Source organism: Seriola lalandi, unplaced genomic scaffold (genome assembly GCF_002814215.2).
Source record: "Seriola lalandi dorsalis isolate HSWRI2012SDOR001 ecotype SW California unplaced genomic scaffold, Sedor1 jcf7180002054912, whole genome shotgun sequence".
Taxonomy (NCBI): domain Eukaryota; kingdom Metazoa; phylum Chordata; class Actinopteri; order Carangiformes; family Carangidae; genus Seriola; species Seriola lalandi.
This window is the reverse complement of record NW_019525464.1, coordinates 1059050-1073590: the sequence shown is the minus strand read 5'-3', so window position 1 is coordinate 1073590 and position 14541 is coordinate 1059050. Positions and strand designations below refer to the sequence as shown.

At 40.9% G+C, this 14541-nt stretch overlaps 1 protein-coding gene across 2 annotated transcripts; it reads right to left on the bottom strand.

The window, feature by feature from the left end:
- Positions 1–1136: 1136 nt before the first annotated feature.
- Positions 1137–13753, bottom strand: prkag3b (protein kinase, AMP-activated, gamma 3b non-catalytic subunit). Of its 2 annotated transcripts, XM_023430828.2 has the most exons (13): positions 12147–13753; positions 10161–10227; positions 9783–9922; positions 9590–9671; positions 7586–7644; positions 7314–7359; positions 7164–7218; positions 5906–6032; positions 5590–5755; positions 5226–5263; positions 4210–4356; positions 4019–4112; positions 1137–1683 (listed from the first exon to the last, which is right to left on the bottom strand). In XM_023430828.2, exons 1-13 carry the CDS (start codon positions 12228–12230, stop codon positions 1652–1654), a joined length of 1137 nt encoding a protein of 378 aa, XP_023286596.1. In that variant the 5' UTR covers positions 12231–13753; the 3' UTR covers positions 1137–1651. The 2 variants fall into 2 exon arrangements, with proteins under 2 accessions (XP_023286596.1, XP_087025872.1); XM_087169746.1 differs by lacking the exon at positions 1137–1683 and having other exon boundaries at positions 3405–4112; positions 12147–12998.
- Positions 13754–14541: the final 788 nt, after the last annotated feature.

Here is a 14541-nt window from a genome sequence, read left to right as displayed (position 1 = left end):
TCCACACACTTACATTTATTTCCTGTTAGTCATCTTGTATTTTATTAATTAATTATTTGCTGATTTTTACACTTCTTATATATTATATGTGTTTTTTATATTTAGTAGTAGTAGTAGTAACAATATAGCAGGAGTGCTAGTAAGTGTAAGTACCTTTTGTAATAATAACAGTAGAAGCAGTAGTAGTAGTATTCTAACCATTTGTGTAAAGGTAATAGCAATGATTATATTATTAATAGTAGATTTTTCTTTCTTGTCATTTGTCAATCCAGTGATTCTGTGACACCGTTTAGATCACTTGCTGTTAACTCCTTAAATTATATCAACAATAACAGTAACATTCATCACTTGTAATCTGCCTCCATTAGATCACCTGAAGAGGAACGTTAAGATACAAGCAGAGGCAGAGCTGTTTATGTAATATGTGTGTGTGCATGTGTGTGTGTGCGTACACCAGGATGTATGAAACTGGCAGAGTTAACAAATCCACCCCTGGTAAACAGAGCAGTCGGCCCCGGCTCACACCCCGTCAGTCAGAGAGGATCGGCAGACAGAGACACACTCACCTGCTGTCGAATCAGCTGACTGAGTGGACCTCATGTACCGTCACACATCAGCTCGACCAGATTCACATTACAATATGTCCGACTTCATTTCTCACTAAACTAAATGCAAATTCAAGAGATTTCAATCACATTTTGACTAGTAACTTGTAAAATTATGCTAATCATAAATAGAAATTTGACAGTTAGCTCCATGTAATTGAAGGTATTGTACTCGGGCATTGTTTCATATTAATATTGTGAAAAATCAAATTATTATTATTTACAGCACACACCATATTATCCTAATATAATCTCTTATCAGCCACCTATTCCCCCTTATCCCACCTTCGCTGCCATATTTCATTACCTGATATTACCTCATGTCTTTGGTCCATTTAAAAAAAAATATTACCGCAAATTATTACCAAGATATTACCAGGCTGTTACATTTGTAATTACCATGGTATTACCCTGTTGTTCCAAAAATATTAACCCCTTATTATTTTGCTACCCTTGTATTTATGCTGCATCTGTCCTACAGGTTATCCTCTCTTTGACCATTCTTCAACAAGTCACCACCACACTCTCATATGACTGAAAACAGAGCAAAATATTTATTTTTTTCACAGTGACTGGAGCATAAGTGCATTTACAAAAAACGTCATCTCAATTCCACAATTAAGTGTTTTCTATATATGAATGGCTAATATGTAATAATTCTAAGACCACAGAGTTAAGTACGAGTCATTGAACGTGACATCACTTTTTTTAGTAAGTAACACAGCTTGACAAAAATCAAACCTCAAAATTTGATTCTCAGGTTGAAAGTCTTCATCAGTTTGCCGCTGTTTTGCAGACACACGCATGATACAGGTCAACACTGGCAGCTTTCCAGCACAAACAGCTGTTTTCTACTGGCGATCACTTGGGAATAAAATGCTCCATGTACAGCACGTTACTGGAGCTCAGAGAGGAGGGTCAGAGTGTTTCTGCTTTCACTTTTACTTCCTATAGTTTTCCTCTACACTGGGACTGAAACCTGTGACTTCTTCGCCACAATCCTGCTCTGCCACCTCATAATCTTGTTTTACGTGATCTTGTTTTCTTCAGTCTTGAAGGGATGGTCTCTCATAAATATCTGTAAAAGATAAAAATGAGAAAATTAACACGAACAGAGGAAATTCTGATACCAAGTTTAACTTTTACTACAATATGACTAAAATTTCATTTTAACCATTTTGAAAAATTGCGTTATAACTAAGGAACAATATCTTATACAATTTTATACACATTCCCAACACAAAACCTATAATCTGCTCAATATTTACAGCGTTTGTGGACAGAAGACAAGCACTAAAGCACACACTCTAATGCTACAGTCTGTTTCATCAAGGCTGAAACTTGAAGCCATGTTCACATCATATCAGAGGAACCAGACAAACTGGATGGATAAAGGTGTTCACATTGTCGGACATTTATCAATTATTAGCAGCAGGTGTTTTTGTTATATTACATATTCTGTGATAAACTACTCGACCGACTTCAGAGAGAAAATGTAAACACCACTGGAGGAAACTTGTAAGACCAAGTGGGGAATGTGGAAGCTGCACATCCCACTTGAAACAACAGTTCCTCCAAGATGGCTGCTGCTTGTATTGTACACCTGGTATGATGTAGACCCAGCGTGACGACACAGGTCTTCAGCCTAACATGTCAATTCAGTTTTGTATGTGAGAATACAGTATCACTACAAGGTCTATTTAGTAGCTCGATCTAATATGATCGAAAGCCTCATTAGAGCTACTAAATGGACACTGTGGTGAGGCCGTTTCCTCCAAAGTCAGATGAACTTTGAGCTTCAACTTTTGCATTAAGTTCAGTTCAGTTCAGCTGATGTAGAAAAGATCAAATATAGTAGAAAAGAAAAATATTCCAGGACAAGTCAATGTTGGGAGACTGGTACAGCTGACATGTCAGGCTAGAAGAGGCTTTTCTAAGCAACATCCAAGCAGCTAGACAGATGACTAGATATGAACAAACTAAACTATATCAATCCAATTGACATGAATATCAGACTTAACTTTGTCTCACATGCTCAATGCAAAATAAATAAATAAATAAAAAATTCAACCTGACATTAGTGATAAGTGAAGACATTTTGTCTCCAATCATCATTAACGTGATGCTCTGGTAATTGAGGACGTCAACAGACTCTTCAATCAAAGACGGAAGGAAATGGTACCACATTGGATTCGCTGCCTTGTTGAGGTCAGTGTAGCCCATTGTAAGTGTTATATTCTTATGTGTGTTACATTGACAAGGACATTTTTTATTAGGTTGTAAACCAGAATCACAAATGTTTTGAAAAAGTGTCGGGACCATGGGTACCAGTTCCCCCTCATATTATCCCTTTGGAGGAACTACAGAAGAAACCACTACAGGCAGCAGGAAGACCTTGTGGCTTGAAGGAAAAGTGAAGATGCAAGCTCAGACAGGCAGCAGCAGCAGAATTAGCTCGGGTTTCCTACCTGAGGTGTGTTGGCTAAGAAGGTGCTGGTGGCGTGGTGGTTTCAGAGGAGGGACTGCAGCATGAAGACGCTGGCTGATTGATGAAGGGGGTACGTTTGGGAGAAAGTGTGGAGGGGTTGGTTGTCGGACTTCGTAGAGCGTATGGGACGGGGTGAACGGCTGATTGGTGGGAAGTTCAGACGAGGTTTTGGAAGATTTGCTTGGCTGTTTGGTAGGATGACAGGATTTTGGTAGAGTGACAATAACTGACAGATTTTGAAGCTGGGGTGGACGTTTAAGGATTAGATGGCGCAAGCAAAAGGTTTTAGGGGAACCATCCACAGCATATGATAGGTAGGTTTTAGAGAAGGTTTCAGTTTGATTTATCGAAGGGCAGATGGTTTTAGAGAAAGCCTTTGTTGATTCTGCAGGAGGTATCTTAGGGCAACATGGTTAATTTTGTTTGATGCTTCAAAGGAGAATTTTAAAGAAGGTGTAAGGACGCTGGTAAGGGCACGCCGTTCCAAGTGAGGTCTCGGATGAGGTGTTTGGATTATAAATGAAGCAGCAGAGGATTTTAGAAGAGATGGTTAGTTGCTCAGAAGTTTTCAGAGGAGGCTGATCTTGGACGAGCAGAGGGTTTCAGATGAGGAGTATAAAAGGGGGCAGCTGGAAGGATGAGGAGATTTCAGAGAGGGGGAGGAAACTGGAACCAGAAAATGTCACAGGAAGAGAAGAAAGACCCTCATTGTCTTCAGGAGGATGAAAAGTTGGATGAAGAAGAGTTTGGGAAACATTAGCGTTGACAGGAGGGAGGGAGTAGCATAGATCGCCAGAAGCAGCAGGAAGCTTTTCGAGGATTTGAAGGCAGATATGTGGGTGGACAGATAACCAAGGGACTGAGAGAAAGAGCAAAGGGGTGGGTGGATGGAAGGGTTGGAGTTAGGAGTACAGTGCATCAATACCTGCAGGAGTGAGGACCAGGGCTTGAAGGAGGTCAGATAAAGAAACAATCCCTCTCACCACATCATCCCTGTCAACCAACACCAAACGATGCACCTGATGAGAGAAAACCACACGATTTACAACAAGTAGCTTTTACCTAGCCTACATTTATTAAACATATAACAGTCAGACTGTAGCGCATGTGCGTTACCTCAGCCTTCGCAATGCGGTCAATGATGGTCTCCAGAGTTTCATAAGGGTAACACTTGAGGACTCCTTCCACGCAGCAGGCTCTGGAGGTGATGGCCTCCCGCATTGTCATGTTCAGGTTGTTGTAGTTTTTCTGGGCTGCGAGGTTCTGAATGATGGAAAAAAGGAGAAACTTATTATTATTATTATTTTGCCACCAGCAGTTGGTTTCAGTTGAATATTTTGTAACTTGGAAATTTAAATTGTTCTTTCACTGTTGATAATTATTTTGATTAATCAATGCTTTTGTGAATTTAGTTTTCTTTCTGGGTTGTACTAATTCTTTAGCGCAATTGGCAAACAATCACTATGTTTTCCATTTATCATTATTATTATTCACAGTATCTTTGGTCGAACTCTTGTTTACTGTTTCTCATCTTTTTTTGATTTTGTAATCATGACTGAATTTATTGTATTCTTATTTCAGAAGAGAGGAGCACAATGAAGTGTTGACCAGACCAAGACGATATAAAGTACCTATAAAACTACTTAAGGAACTATTTGTAAGTTTTTGCTATTGCTACGTAGCTGCTACATTAGCATTAACAGCTGTTTACTTACCAGTCTCGCCAAGAGCTTCAGCCATCATTCAAGAGGTTATAAAATGTCTTCTGAGTAGAGCTACTTCCTACTGGATGCTACAGTGACTCGGTATCGGAAAGTCCGAGCCAGACCAGGGCTAGCTGGTTAGCATGCTAATCTACATAGAAGAAAAGAAGTGATAGAAATAGAAGCAAAACAAAAGGATTGCTTTCCACCACTGGATGCAGCTCCTGGTGAGTAAAGGAACTCGCAGCGTTTCTTCTATCGTGAGTAAACAGCTGCTAATGCTAACGTTGGCTGTGTAGCAATAGCAGACTTAACAAATAACTCCTTTAAGAATGAGAAGGGATTTCGGGAATCACAAGATTTACATTTCTGTCATTGTCTCGGCTAACAAAGTTGCAGTGATAAATGAAAAATGTGAAATTAACGTACAATGACGTCAAACCTGGAGTACAGTGCCACCACTTTACCTAGAGAGGAGACAGAGAAAGACGTACAGACCACAGATTGTACAGACAGACAAAATACATAGACAGACTTTAGACTTATGTGTATTTAGGAAAATCAACCTTGGAGAGAAATCACAAGGGAGTCTGATTATCTGCAACACCAGACCACACACAATAAAATAACATCCACATCCACTCTTCATTCCTGACCTGAAAGTGAAGTGCATTAGGGTTTGGAGTTGAAGTAATTAAATGTATGCAATGGATACATGGTGATTCATACAGATAAAACAACCAAATTCCCAGGTGAATTAAAACCCCCAAACAGCAGCGTAATGCAGGACTACCTTGCTTATTAACCACAGGCAGAGCTGACACTCTCCTCTCTACAAAAATGGTCAGAGCGTCATACACAGACGCTGATTCCTGGACTGTCGCGATCTCTCTAAAGGTGCCGATCCCCACTTCACTGATTCGCTTTTGAAGAAACCTGGGTTTAGGAATCATGGATCCCTGCGGGGGGAGAAGAAAACATATGACCATCAAAATAGTGTAGTGAAAAAAACAGGAGGATTAAGAGATGAAACCGATTCACAAAGTGTTGTGTTGTACTCTACAAGCCATGGTCTGTATGTCTGTCTGTATGTATGTATGTGAGCTCACGAAGATGTGGAGGAACTTGAGGATGCGTTTGTGAGTGAGGATGTGGAGGACGTTTCCCGACGCTGGGTCGATGACCGGCAGCCGGTGGATCTTATTCTTCAACAGGGAGTAGATGGCGTCAAACAGACTGAGGAGGTGACAACACTTGTGATTAGGATTGTGACAATCACACCTGACCCTCAGGTTCAGGTTTGACTGACACGGAGCTGTCGGCTTAAGATCATTCTACAAATATTCAACTGCTGCTTCTTTATCTTGGGTGTTCAAGTCATTAACATTAACATTATATTTAAGTTGAAACTGAAAAACTTAAGAATAAAGATTCAAATATAAAATACAGCAGCAAGAAACAGTAGGTGAACCCTTTGAATTTATCTGCATTAATGTATTAATTTGTCTTAAAACATCGTCGCATCTTCATCGAAGTTACAATCATGAACTAATACAATTTATTTCAACTAATAACACACTAATCATTGTATTATTCTTGTTCGTATTGAAAACATCATTCACATATTCACAGTGCGGGTTGGAAAAAGTGGAGTAGAGTACGGTGGAGGGAGCATCATGATTTGGGGGCTCTGCTTGATCTGGGTCTGGACAGCTTCACATCATTGAAGGACAAAATTAATTCCCATGTTAATAAATGTCTCTTAGGAGTGGCTGCTGAAGCTCAGAAGAAGCTGGTGAAGCAGCAGGACAATGACCCTGAACACCAAAGTAAATCTACTACAGAAAATCCACCTGGTTTGGAGTGGCCCAGTCAGAGCGCAAACATTAACCCAGTGTGGAATGAATAAACACCGTTCACAGTAGACATCCGGAGAAAGTGGCAGTGATGCTTCTGGAGGAAGAATGAGCCAAAATCCCTCCTGATCCGCAGCTACTGGAAGAGCTGGTTTGAGCTTGTTGCTGCCAAATCAGGTTCAACCGGTTATTAAATCCAAAGGTTCACTTAGTTTTACCACCACGAGTGAATGTTTAATAGGTGCGGTCAATTAAGACATGAAAGATTATATATATATATATATATGTGCAACATGACCTTAAGCACATTGTGTTTGTCTGTATTGTGACTAACATGAATATCAGGTAACAGTTTATAACCAGCTAATGGTGGAAACGGATTCAGGATGCTACTGTTCCTCTTGAACACCAGAGACACTGTATGTAACGATAAAAATTGCAGCTGCTGTGGTGCTTAAAGTTTTATACTGCAAAATAGATGAGTGCATAAGTGCATTATTTCAAGTTTCACCTGGAGTCGGGAGTGATGCTGATCAGGCTGTTAAACGAGTACTGGAGATAGATCTCTGCAGAGAGAGAGACATGAGTTATTAAGGACATAAAAATATATAAATAAAATGTAATCCTTGTTTTATAAAGGAGCTGGTTGTGTTGCACAGACCTCTCCACGTCTCTATCTTGTGCTCTTCCAGCTCATAGATCTGAACCTGCAGACAGAACAAATATCTCAGATCCAACAGGGGTGTTCATCAGCCTGAGCAGGCATCATCATCATCATCATCATCATCATCATCATCATCATCAGTCTAAGATGGGACATTTAGCAATGATATGTGATTTTTATTGCTTTACTGGATGATCTGACATGTGACATCACTGCGGTGCATCACATGTTTATTTGCTATCAATGTTTAATCCAGAGGCACAGCTCACCAGAGGAGACTTGTAGTAACGATGGAGAATGTTGATGAAGTCAGTGATGGTCAGCATACCTGACACACACACACACACACACACACACACACACACACACACACACACACACACACACACACACACACAGACAATGCAAACATCAAAGATGGATTTATCAGCAGTCTGTTATGAGGCAAATAGTAAATCATGTCTTTCAAAGTTTCCTCTTTATTACAGGAAAAAGGTTTTCAAGCTTGAATGAAGAGAAAAGTTGGTGTCAGATTGAACTGCTCTTCATATAACAAGGAAGAGCAGGCGTCAGTTTTTCAAGATAGATGTGCATGTGTGGAAATAACCACAGCATTGGACCTTAGTTGTTGTGTGAATTGGCATTTATCTCTTTCAGGAGCAAAAGCATGAATGTTATTGATGCCACAAAACCTCAGCAGCTCATGGCGGACGAATCACCAAGGTCACAGGAGACTGTTAGTTGTTGCCAAAACCTGACCAAGCCTTCGCCATAATGGTGGCAGGTCAGTAGTCAGGAGGGTGAAGTGTAAAGCGCTTTCAGTATTTACCATTAACTCTGACAAAGTACATTTTAAAACGGAGCTACCTCAGATGAGGTAGAGCTGAGCCTGACAAACTGAGTCTGAGGTCTCTGAATACGACCTTCCCTCTGGCATCACCCTCAATCCAAACTTTAAATTGCTGCCCAGCAAGTGGATCTGAGCATATCTCCATGTTAAGAAGCATTTTATCCTCACCAGGCTTTTTGGTTTGACTTTAGTTAAAAGTGTAAATCGAGCGCAGCTGCGCTGGATAACCACGTTCACGGCTGCTGCCGTTTTAATTACAAGCAGAAAATGAACAGACCTGGTCTAAATGTCATGAAGATCAGCTCTGCGTGTTGAGTGACTGTGTTTGTAATGCAACACAAATGTCATGCGTTTGACCTGCTTTGCTCTAAATGTTAGCGCACAAACTGGGCGGCATCATATGAAACCACCGGTCCACAGCGGAGAAACCTGAACCCTCAGACCTGAGCTTCTGTGGGAAGGAACCCAACGCAACAGTCTGAACTCGTCTTCAGTAACAAGTGAGCTGCGTCGCTGTTTGTGGTGACCATTTTACATCTCGCCTCCACTGCTGCGACAGCCTCTTCACCTGCCTCAACCAAACACATTCATCTATTACCTGGCTCCAAGAGCTCTTTCCCGAGTCGCTCCTGAGGTCGAGCTGAAAACCAGAGGTGACACTAACAGTCAGAGCCCTGAAACTTAAGAGTGAGCTGCCTGAGGAGATCAGATCAGCAGAAACCGTCACCTCTTTTAAATCTCTTCTTATAACATACATATGAAATATATATTATATTATATAACATACTCAAAGAGCTTCTCCTGATTGCTGGTGAAACTGTAATTGGTTCTGTTTTTATTCTTAGATTTTGATGGATTGATTGATTTTGACTGATCGCCCTTTAGTTGGTGATGCTGCATTTGGTTTTATTTATTTATTGAAGGTATTTTTTATGCCTTAATTCAAGTGTAGAGAGATAAGAAATGCTTGGAGGGAGAGAAGGGGAATAGTAAAGATCCCTGATCCGCTTGTCTTAACTCTGTTGCCTTGTACGACCTGTTTGTCTTATATTGCCGCTCTGTGTAAAGCTCTTTGTAACATGCATGGGTCTAGAAAAGCTCTGTAAATAACATTATTAAACACTGTTTTATTGAAGGCTGGCTTATTTTGTTGAATAAAAAAGAGATTATACATAAATACACTTCCTAAACTGAGGCTTAGATTATATTTAAACATGAAGCTTTTCACTGCATTGTTGTGTTTTCCTGTCAAAAGCAGTAACATACTTTGCATCATGGCTGAGCGTGCAGGTGAATGCTGTCACCAGTGAGGGGAGCTCCAGTGACACTGACGACTCCACACCCTCAGATCATTTATACTCAACACCAGTAACGTGTGTGTGACGGACACAGCTGTAGACAGATGTTTGTATGTGTGGCTCACCCACAAAACACTTAAGCTTGCTGTCCCACAGCGGCGCTGCCCTCACGCCGTTAGCCACCAGAGCAAAGAAAGCCTTCTTCACCTGCCACAGATACACACAATAATTACAAACCAACATTTTCATGCTGTCTGTGCAAAAATGTTTTGGTTTTTTTTGCTGAAAAACAGAAGGAAGTAGTAATTTGTCCCATACCTGTAGCGTTGTGTCAAAGATGACCAGTTTGGAGCTGGTAGGGATGGCGTCGTAGCAGCAGTGAGTCTTCATGAAGTTCATGTATATGAAGGTGTCAGGGTCTGTGCCTGCAGGGGGCGCTATAGCATGTATATACCCACCTATAAATAAGCAATGAAAAACATTACGTGCAGCGCCCTGGTAACAAGAGGAACAATGATCTGAAAAAACACATTTTTATTGTTGCACATTGTTTGGAGGTTGGACTTTGTTTTGTTGGCTGTGACAACAACTAGTAACTACAACTATTTATGACTGATTTCCTGCAATGTACTCTGCAGTAGCAGGAGTAGTAGAGGCTGTAAAGGTAGTAAACAAACAAAGTCCTCTCTTCTTTACCTCTGCTCTTCATTGAGAGAACATCTTCCTCCTCATCCTCATCCTGGTCCATCTCAAATAACGGGACCTGGGGGTGGAAGTAAATCAGACTGAATACCTGTCCTCGGTGATTTAGCACTCGCAGCTAAACAAGTCTCGTCAGTATTCTGGCAGACAGGCGTATCGTTGGAACAGGCTGCATTGAAAGCATTTGTTGTGGAAGCAGCTGCGAGGAGCGTCTGCAGGTTTGCTGCTGCATGTCACGGCTGCAGGCCAAGAACTTGCTGGTGGGTGGTTTTTTCAAACGGTAATTAAGATGCTGAAGATGGTTGGGCTTCGCAGTCTTTGGGTTAAATATGACCTGAAGTGAACTGAGGCTTCACGGCGTGAGGTGAGAACATTCTGCATGGATCACAGCTTTTCTGACATTAATTTAAATCACGCAGAGGTCATTCCAGCTATAAACAGCCATGCTATGTTCACAGAGCTAACTATCTGAAAGTGACACCCATCAGTCACTACAGGAACAGCTCCTGAGGGTTGGGGTCGTCCCGAAGCTGATTTCTCTTTCGAGGGATAAAAGAAAAATGTCTAAAGGTTCAAACGCTGTCCCTGCTGAAGAAATCTGATGAGGAGCAAGAGAATGAGAAACAACTTCAGAGGTTCCACAACAACACCTTATAAACACCTCCATGAATATGAGCTTTTGAGAACAGAATGTCACAAAGAGACGGTTTTAAACTTGCTGTTTTGGCAGCAAACAACCATTGTCAAGATAAACGTTACAAACAGCTTGAGACAAACGGAAAATGTGGACGTGAGAAAATGAAGAACACAGAATGAAGAGGATGATTAAACTGTAATAAAATCAAAATCCAGGTTTCAGTGGCTCTGTTGACAACTCACAGCTTAACAGCTACAAAATTAGTATCAGTGCAGCCCCACACACACACACACACACACACACACACACACACACACACACACACACATTGTTTAGTCACGACACACAGATATCCAAGCAGCAGACCCACAAACAGTGGAGTTCCACGATATATCAATGATGTGATATTCACTACAGTATGTTATGATAAATTATATTAATGTGTTGCATCGATAAGCGAAGTATAAACCAAGAAATAGTTGTATAAAGTTTGTCAGAGGATGAATCATAATTGGGTGAAAAACCCTGATAGCAGTATTTTTAATATCTGCTTTTAATTTGCATACGGCCACTGAATGAGCTTTGACTAAACACAGTAGATAAATAAAACACACCCTCTATTTAATGGTCCCTGTTACTTTAGAGGCCCCGTTTAGAGCTGCAGCTTATTCTGTTTGTGTGACATACTCAGTGGACAATGAGCAAATACAACTGACATTTCAGGTTCTAATTAAACTTAAACTTATTTTTCATTTTCAAATAACTGTTTTGATTTCATTAAATTGTATTTTTCTCTGAAGCTCGTCTTGTGGCGTCAAAATGTCGAAGACCCCACGTCCACAACCTCAACAATAACATTGGTGACCAAGTGCTGGTTTGTAAATATTTGGTATTTAACACATTATTTACTTTAATTTATGACCTTCACTGGTTTAACAGGGTTTTGATGAATTTAACATGATGATTATTGAGAAACAGCTACAGAAATGTATTAGCATTTTTTTATGCTTGACATTTCTGCATGAGTTAACATCCTGTCTGCAGCCAGTGCTGATGGTGATTTGGCTGCGGCTCTATCTGGAGTTTATCCATGCAAACATGCAGAAACGTTGCGAATGTGCTTCACTTTAAAAGGTAAATATTAACAGATGTAAAAAAGATGCTTAAGATGCTAAGAACTGGGCGCTGGCACTAGCTCTGTAAAAGTAGACCCAGTGTTATATTCTTTGCAGCTTCTCAGTTACGAAGTCATGTCCAAACACACACCAACACACACATTTGAGTTTCCATCACAGACAGACGCCCAACAGAAGTGGACGAGGCAGACACAGTTGGAGCCTTACCTCCGGAAGAGGCTCCGTGGCTGGGGAAGAGGAGTGGGACATCTGCCTCTGTGGAACCAGACCAACCGGTGAAAACCTGGGCATCAAAACAAAAGACTGCAACACTCCAACGCTCCGTCCACCTGAAACATCTGTGAAGATCTGCTACCATGTCAGATGGAGGAGTGATGAAAGAGTCCAGGCATAGTGAAGAAGAGAGACGGAGGAGGAGGAGAGGAAGAGAAGAAGGGAGAAGAGAAAGTGCAAAGGCAGACGAGAGAATCGGTGCACCAGCAGCCAGCTTCAGACAGCTGGGTCTGAATGTCTGGGAAAGACTGAGGTCTAAATCTGGACTAAAGGGTGAGAGGCCTGTGGCATTCACAGAGAGAGCGAGAGTGGGAGGGGAAACATGTACAGGGGGAGCTGTTGGGTGGTCGGGGTGGGGTGGGGGGTGGGGGCTAGAAACAGACAGAGAGCCAATATGTTTGTGTGGTGACAGACTTTACAAGTACCTCTTTATCATCCGCGGTGAGAACCTCAGGTGGTGCACACGACACGACACGAGCCTGATCCTCAATAAAGCCTCATTATTTGAGACGGGTGAACTCAAGGAAATTTATCTCAACACTGATGATCATAAGAAAACGGTAAAATGGTCAAGTGTGTGCAGTCTGTAAGGTATGTAGCTAATTAGCTACAACATGCAGAAACACATAAACATTCCTAAATAGTACAAACCCTGCAAATATACACATTAGGTGAGAACAGTACAAGTGTGTTCTGGCTAAATATCAAACTAAAATGCATATTTGGTTGCACCGTAGGTCACTGTGCAATAGGTGACTAATACCTAAGTAGGTATAAATATAAATATTATTCTTATACAACACAAAAACACAAATGTAAACAGCTGCCCCTTCTCTTTAAAACTGCATATTAGATGTTTGTTTTGGCCACTTGTGAGATAATAAGCTGCAACACAACACTGAAGAATAATCTAAAACTGTGTAAAAATGTACACATCCAGCAGACCTGCAGCAATAATATCATTCACTTCAAGTGTTTCTAGACACCTGATGGATGTAAACCCAATATTCTCTCTCCTTTAAGCTCTGTCGTGCACTTAAACAAATTCGTGAGGGACATATTTGTCTCTTTAGCTGCTAAATGCTTCGCTACGTTCACTAACTAGCTGCTAGCTTTGTCTGTTGTTGGGCAGAGTTTTCTGCAGGAAAACGATGATGATGGGAACGGGGAGAATGAACAGCAACTTGGGTCAAGGCCATAAAAACCGAAACAATGAGCTGAAAGATGCTAAAATGCTCCGTGGAGCTGAGGAGAACTGTAATGTCAGCTGATAATTATCTGTGAGTTCGTCACAACGAGCGACAACTTTTAGTCCGAGAAGAGAGAAAAAGAAATTGAGACAGTGCAGCTTTAAGGGTTCGCCAGTCCTACTGTGGGACACGTTCAAGTTTCATTGGGCCGTTACATGTCAAACTATTTATAGACACTGAACTCTAGTAGACCATCCCTTCCTTTTCACAGTTGAGCTCATACGCAGCTTTAAAATTCTGAGCAGATAACATTTTAAAGATAGGATAAAAAACGTAGCAACAAACCTTTAACAATCAGGTGTAAATTAAGTTAGTGTTATTACCTGCTGCTCCTTCAACGCCAACAGAACATCCTCTGTCAAGTCAAAGTGCAGAAATTAAAATTATTGCAAATTGTTTGATTATTATACTCAGCACTGCAAATCTCAGCAATTCGCTTGTTGATGCTGAGAACTGCTGGTTAAACTCTCCACTCATTCCAGATGTTCGAACGGAACTCAAGCCAAGAATACAGAGCGTACTAATTATAAATGCAGTTATCCAAACAAGCCGGTCCCTGCTGGTTAGAGAAGCGAGCTCAGATATTAATAGTTGTAGAGTCCTGATACACATTCAGATCTCCACAGTCTGGTTTCTGTGTCTTTACTCCTGCAGAGCTTCCAACAATCCTCTCCACAGCAGAGTGTCTCTCTGCATGTGTGTATGAATGTACGTGTATATGAGTGAGTGAGTGAGTGAGTGAGTGAGTTTGTTGCAGCTGTATGGCTGGCCAACTGTTGTGCAAGATCTGAATTTTTAACTTTCACATAATTTAATAAGATGTCACTGTGAGGCAATAAAACAATAAAAAATATTGACAGTACAATACTAGATGATTGCCATTAGTCTCGGATTGTTGTGGATCTGGCATCTCTTTATAGCAGACAAGCAAAGAAGTCTTCATAGAGTTAAAGTAAGTAATTAAAACAACATTTTAGCTAAATGTAAATACAAATAAAAGCAAGTGCAAGGCCCCAGGTATCAGATGACAAACCAATATGTTTTTTTTTCCACTTCAAGTCCAGAACAGCTTGTATTTT

Coding starts and splice junctions, on each gene's coding strand:
- prkag3b (XM_023430828.2), bottom strand. CDS start 12,230: ATGCCCAGGTTTTCACCGGTTGGTCTGGTTCCACAGAGGCAGATGTCC. Junction 10,228..12,146: donor CCACGGAGCCTCTTCCGGAG/GTAAGGCTCCAA, acceptor TTCCACCCCCAG/GTCCCGTTATTTGAGATGGA. Junction 4,113..4,209: donor ACCGCATTGCGAAGGCTGAG/GTAACGCACATG, acceptor TTCTCTCATCAG/GTGCATCGTTTGGTGTTGGT.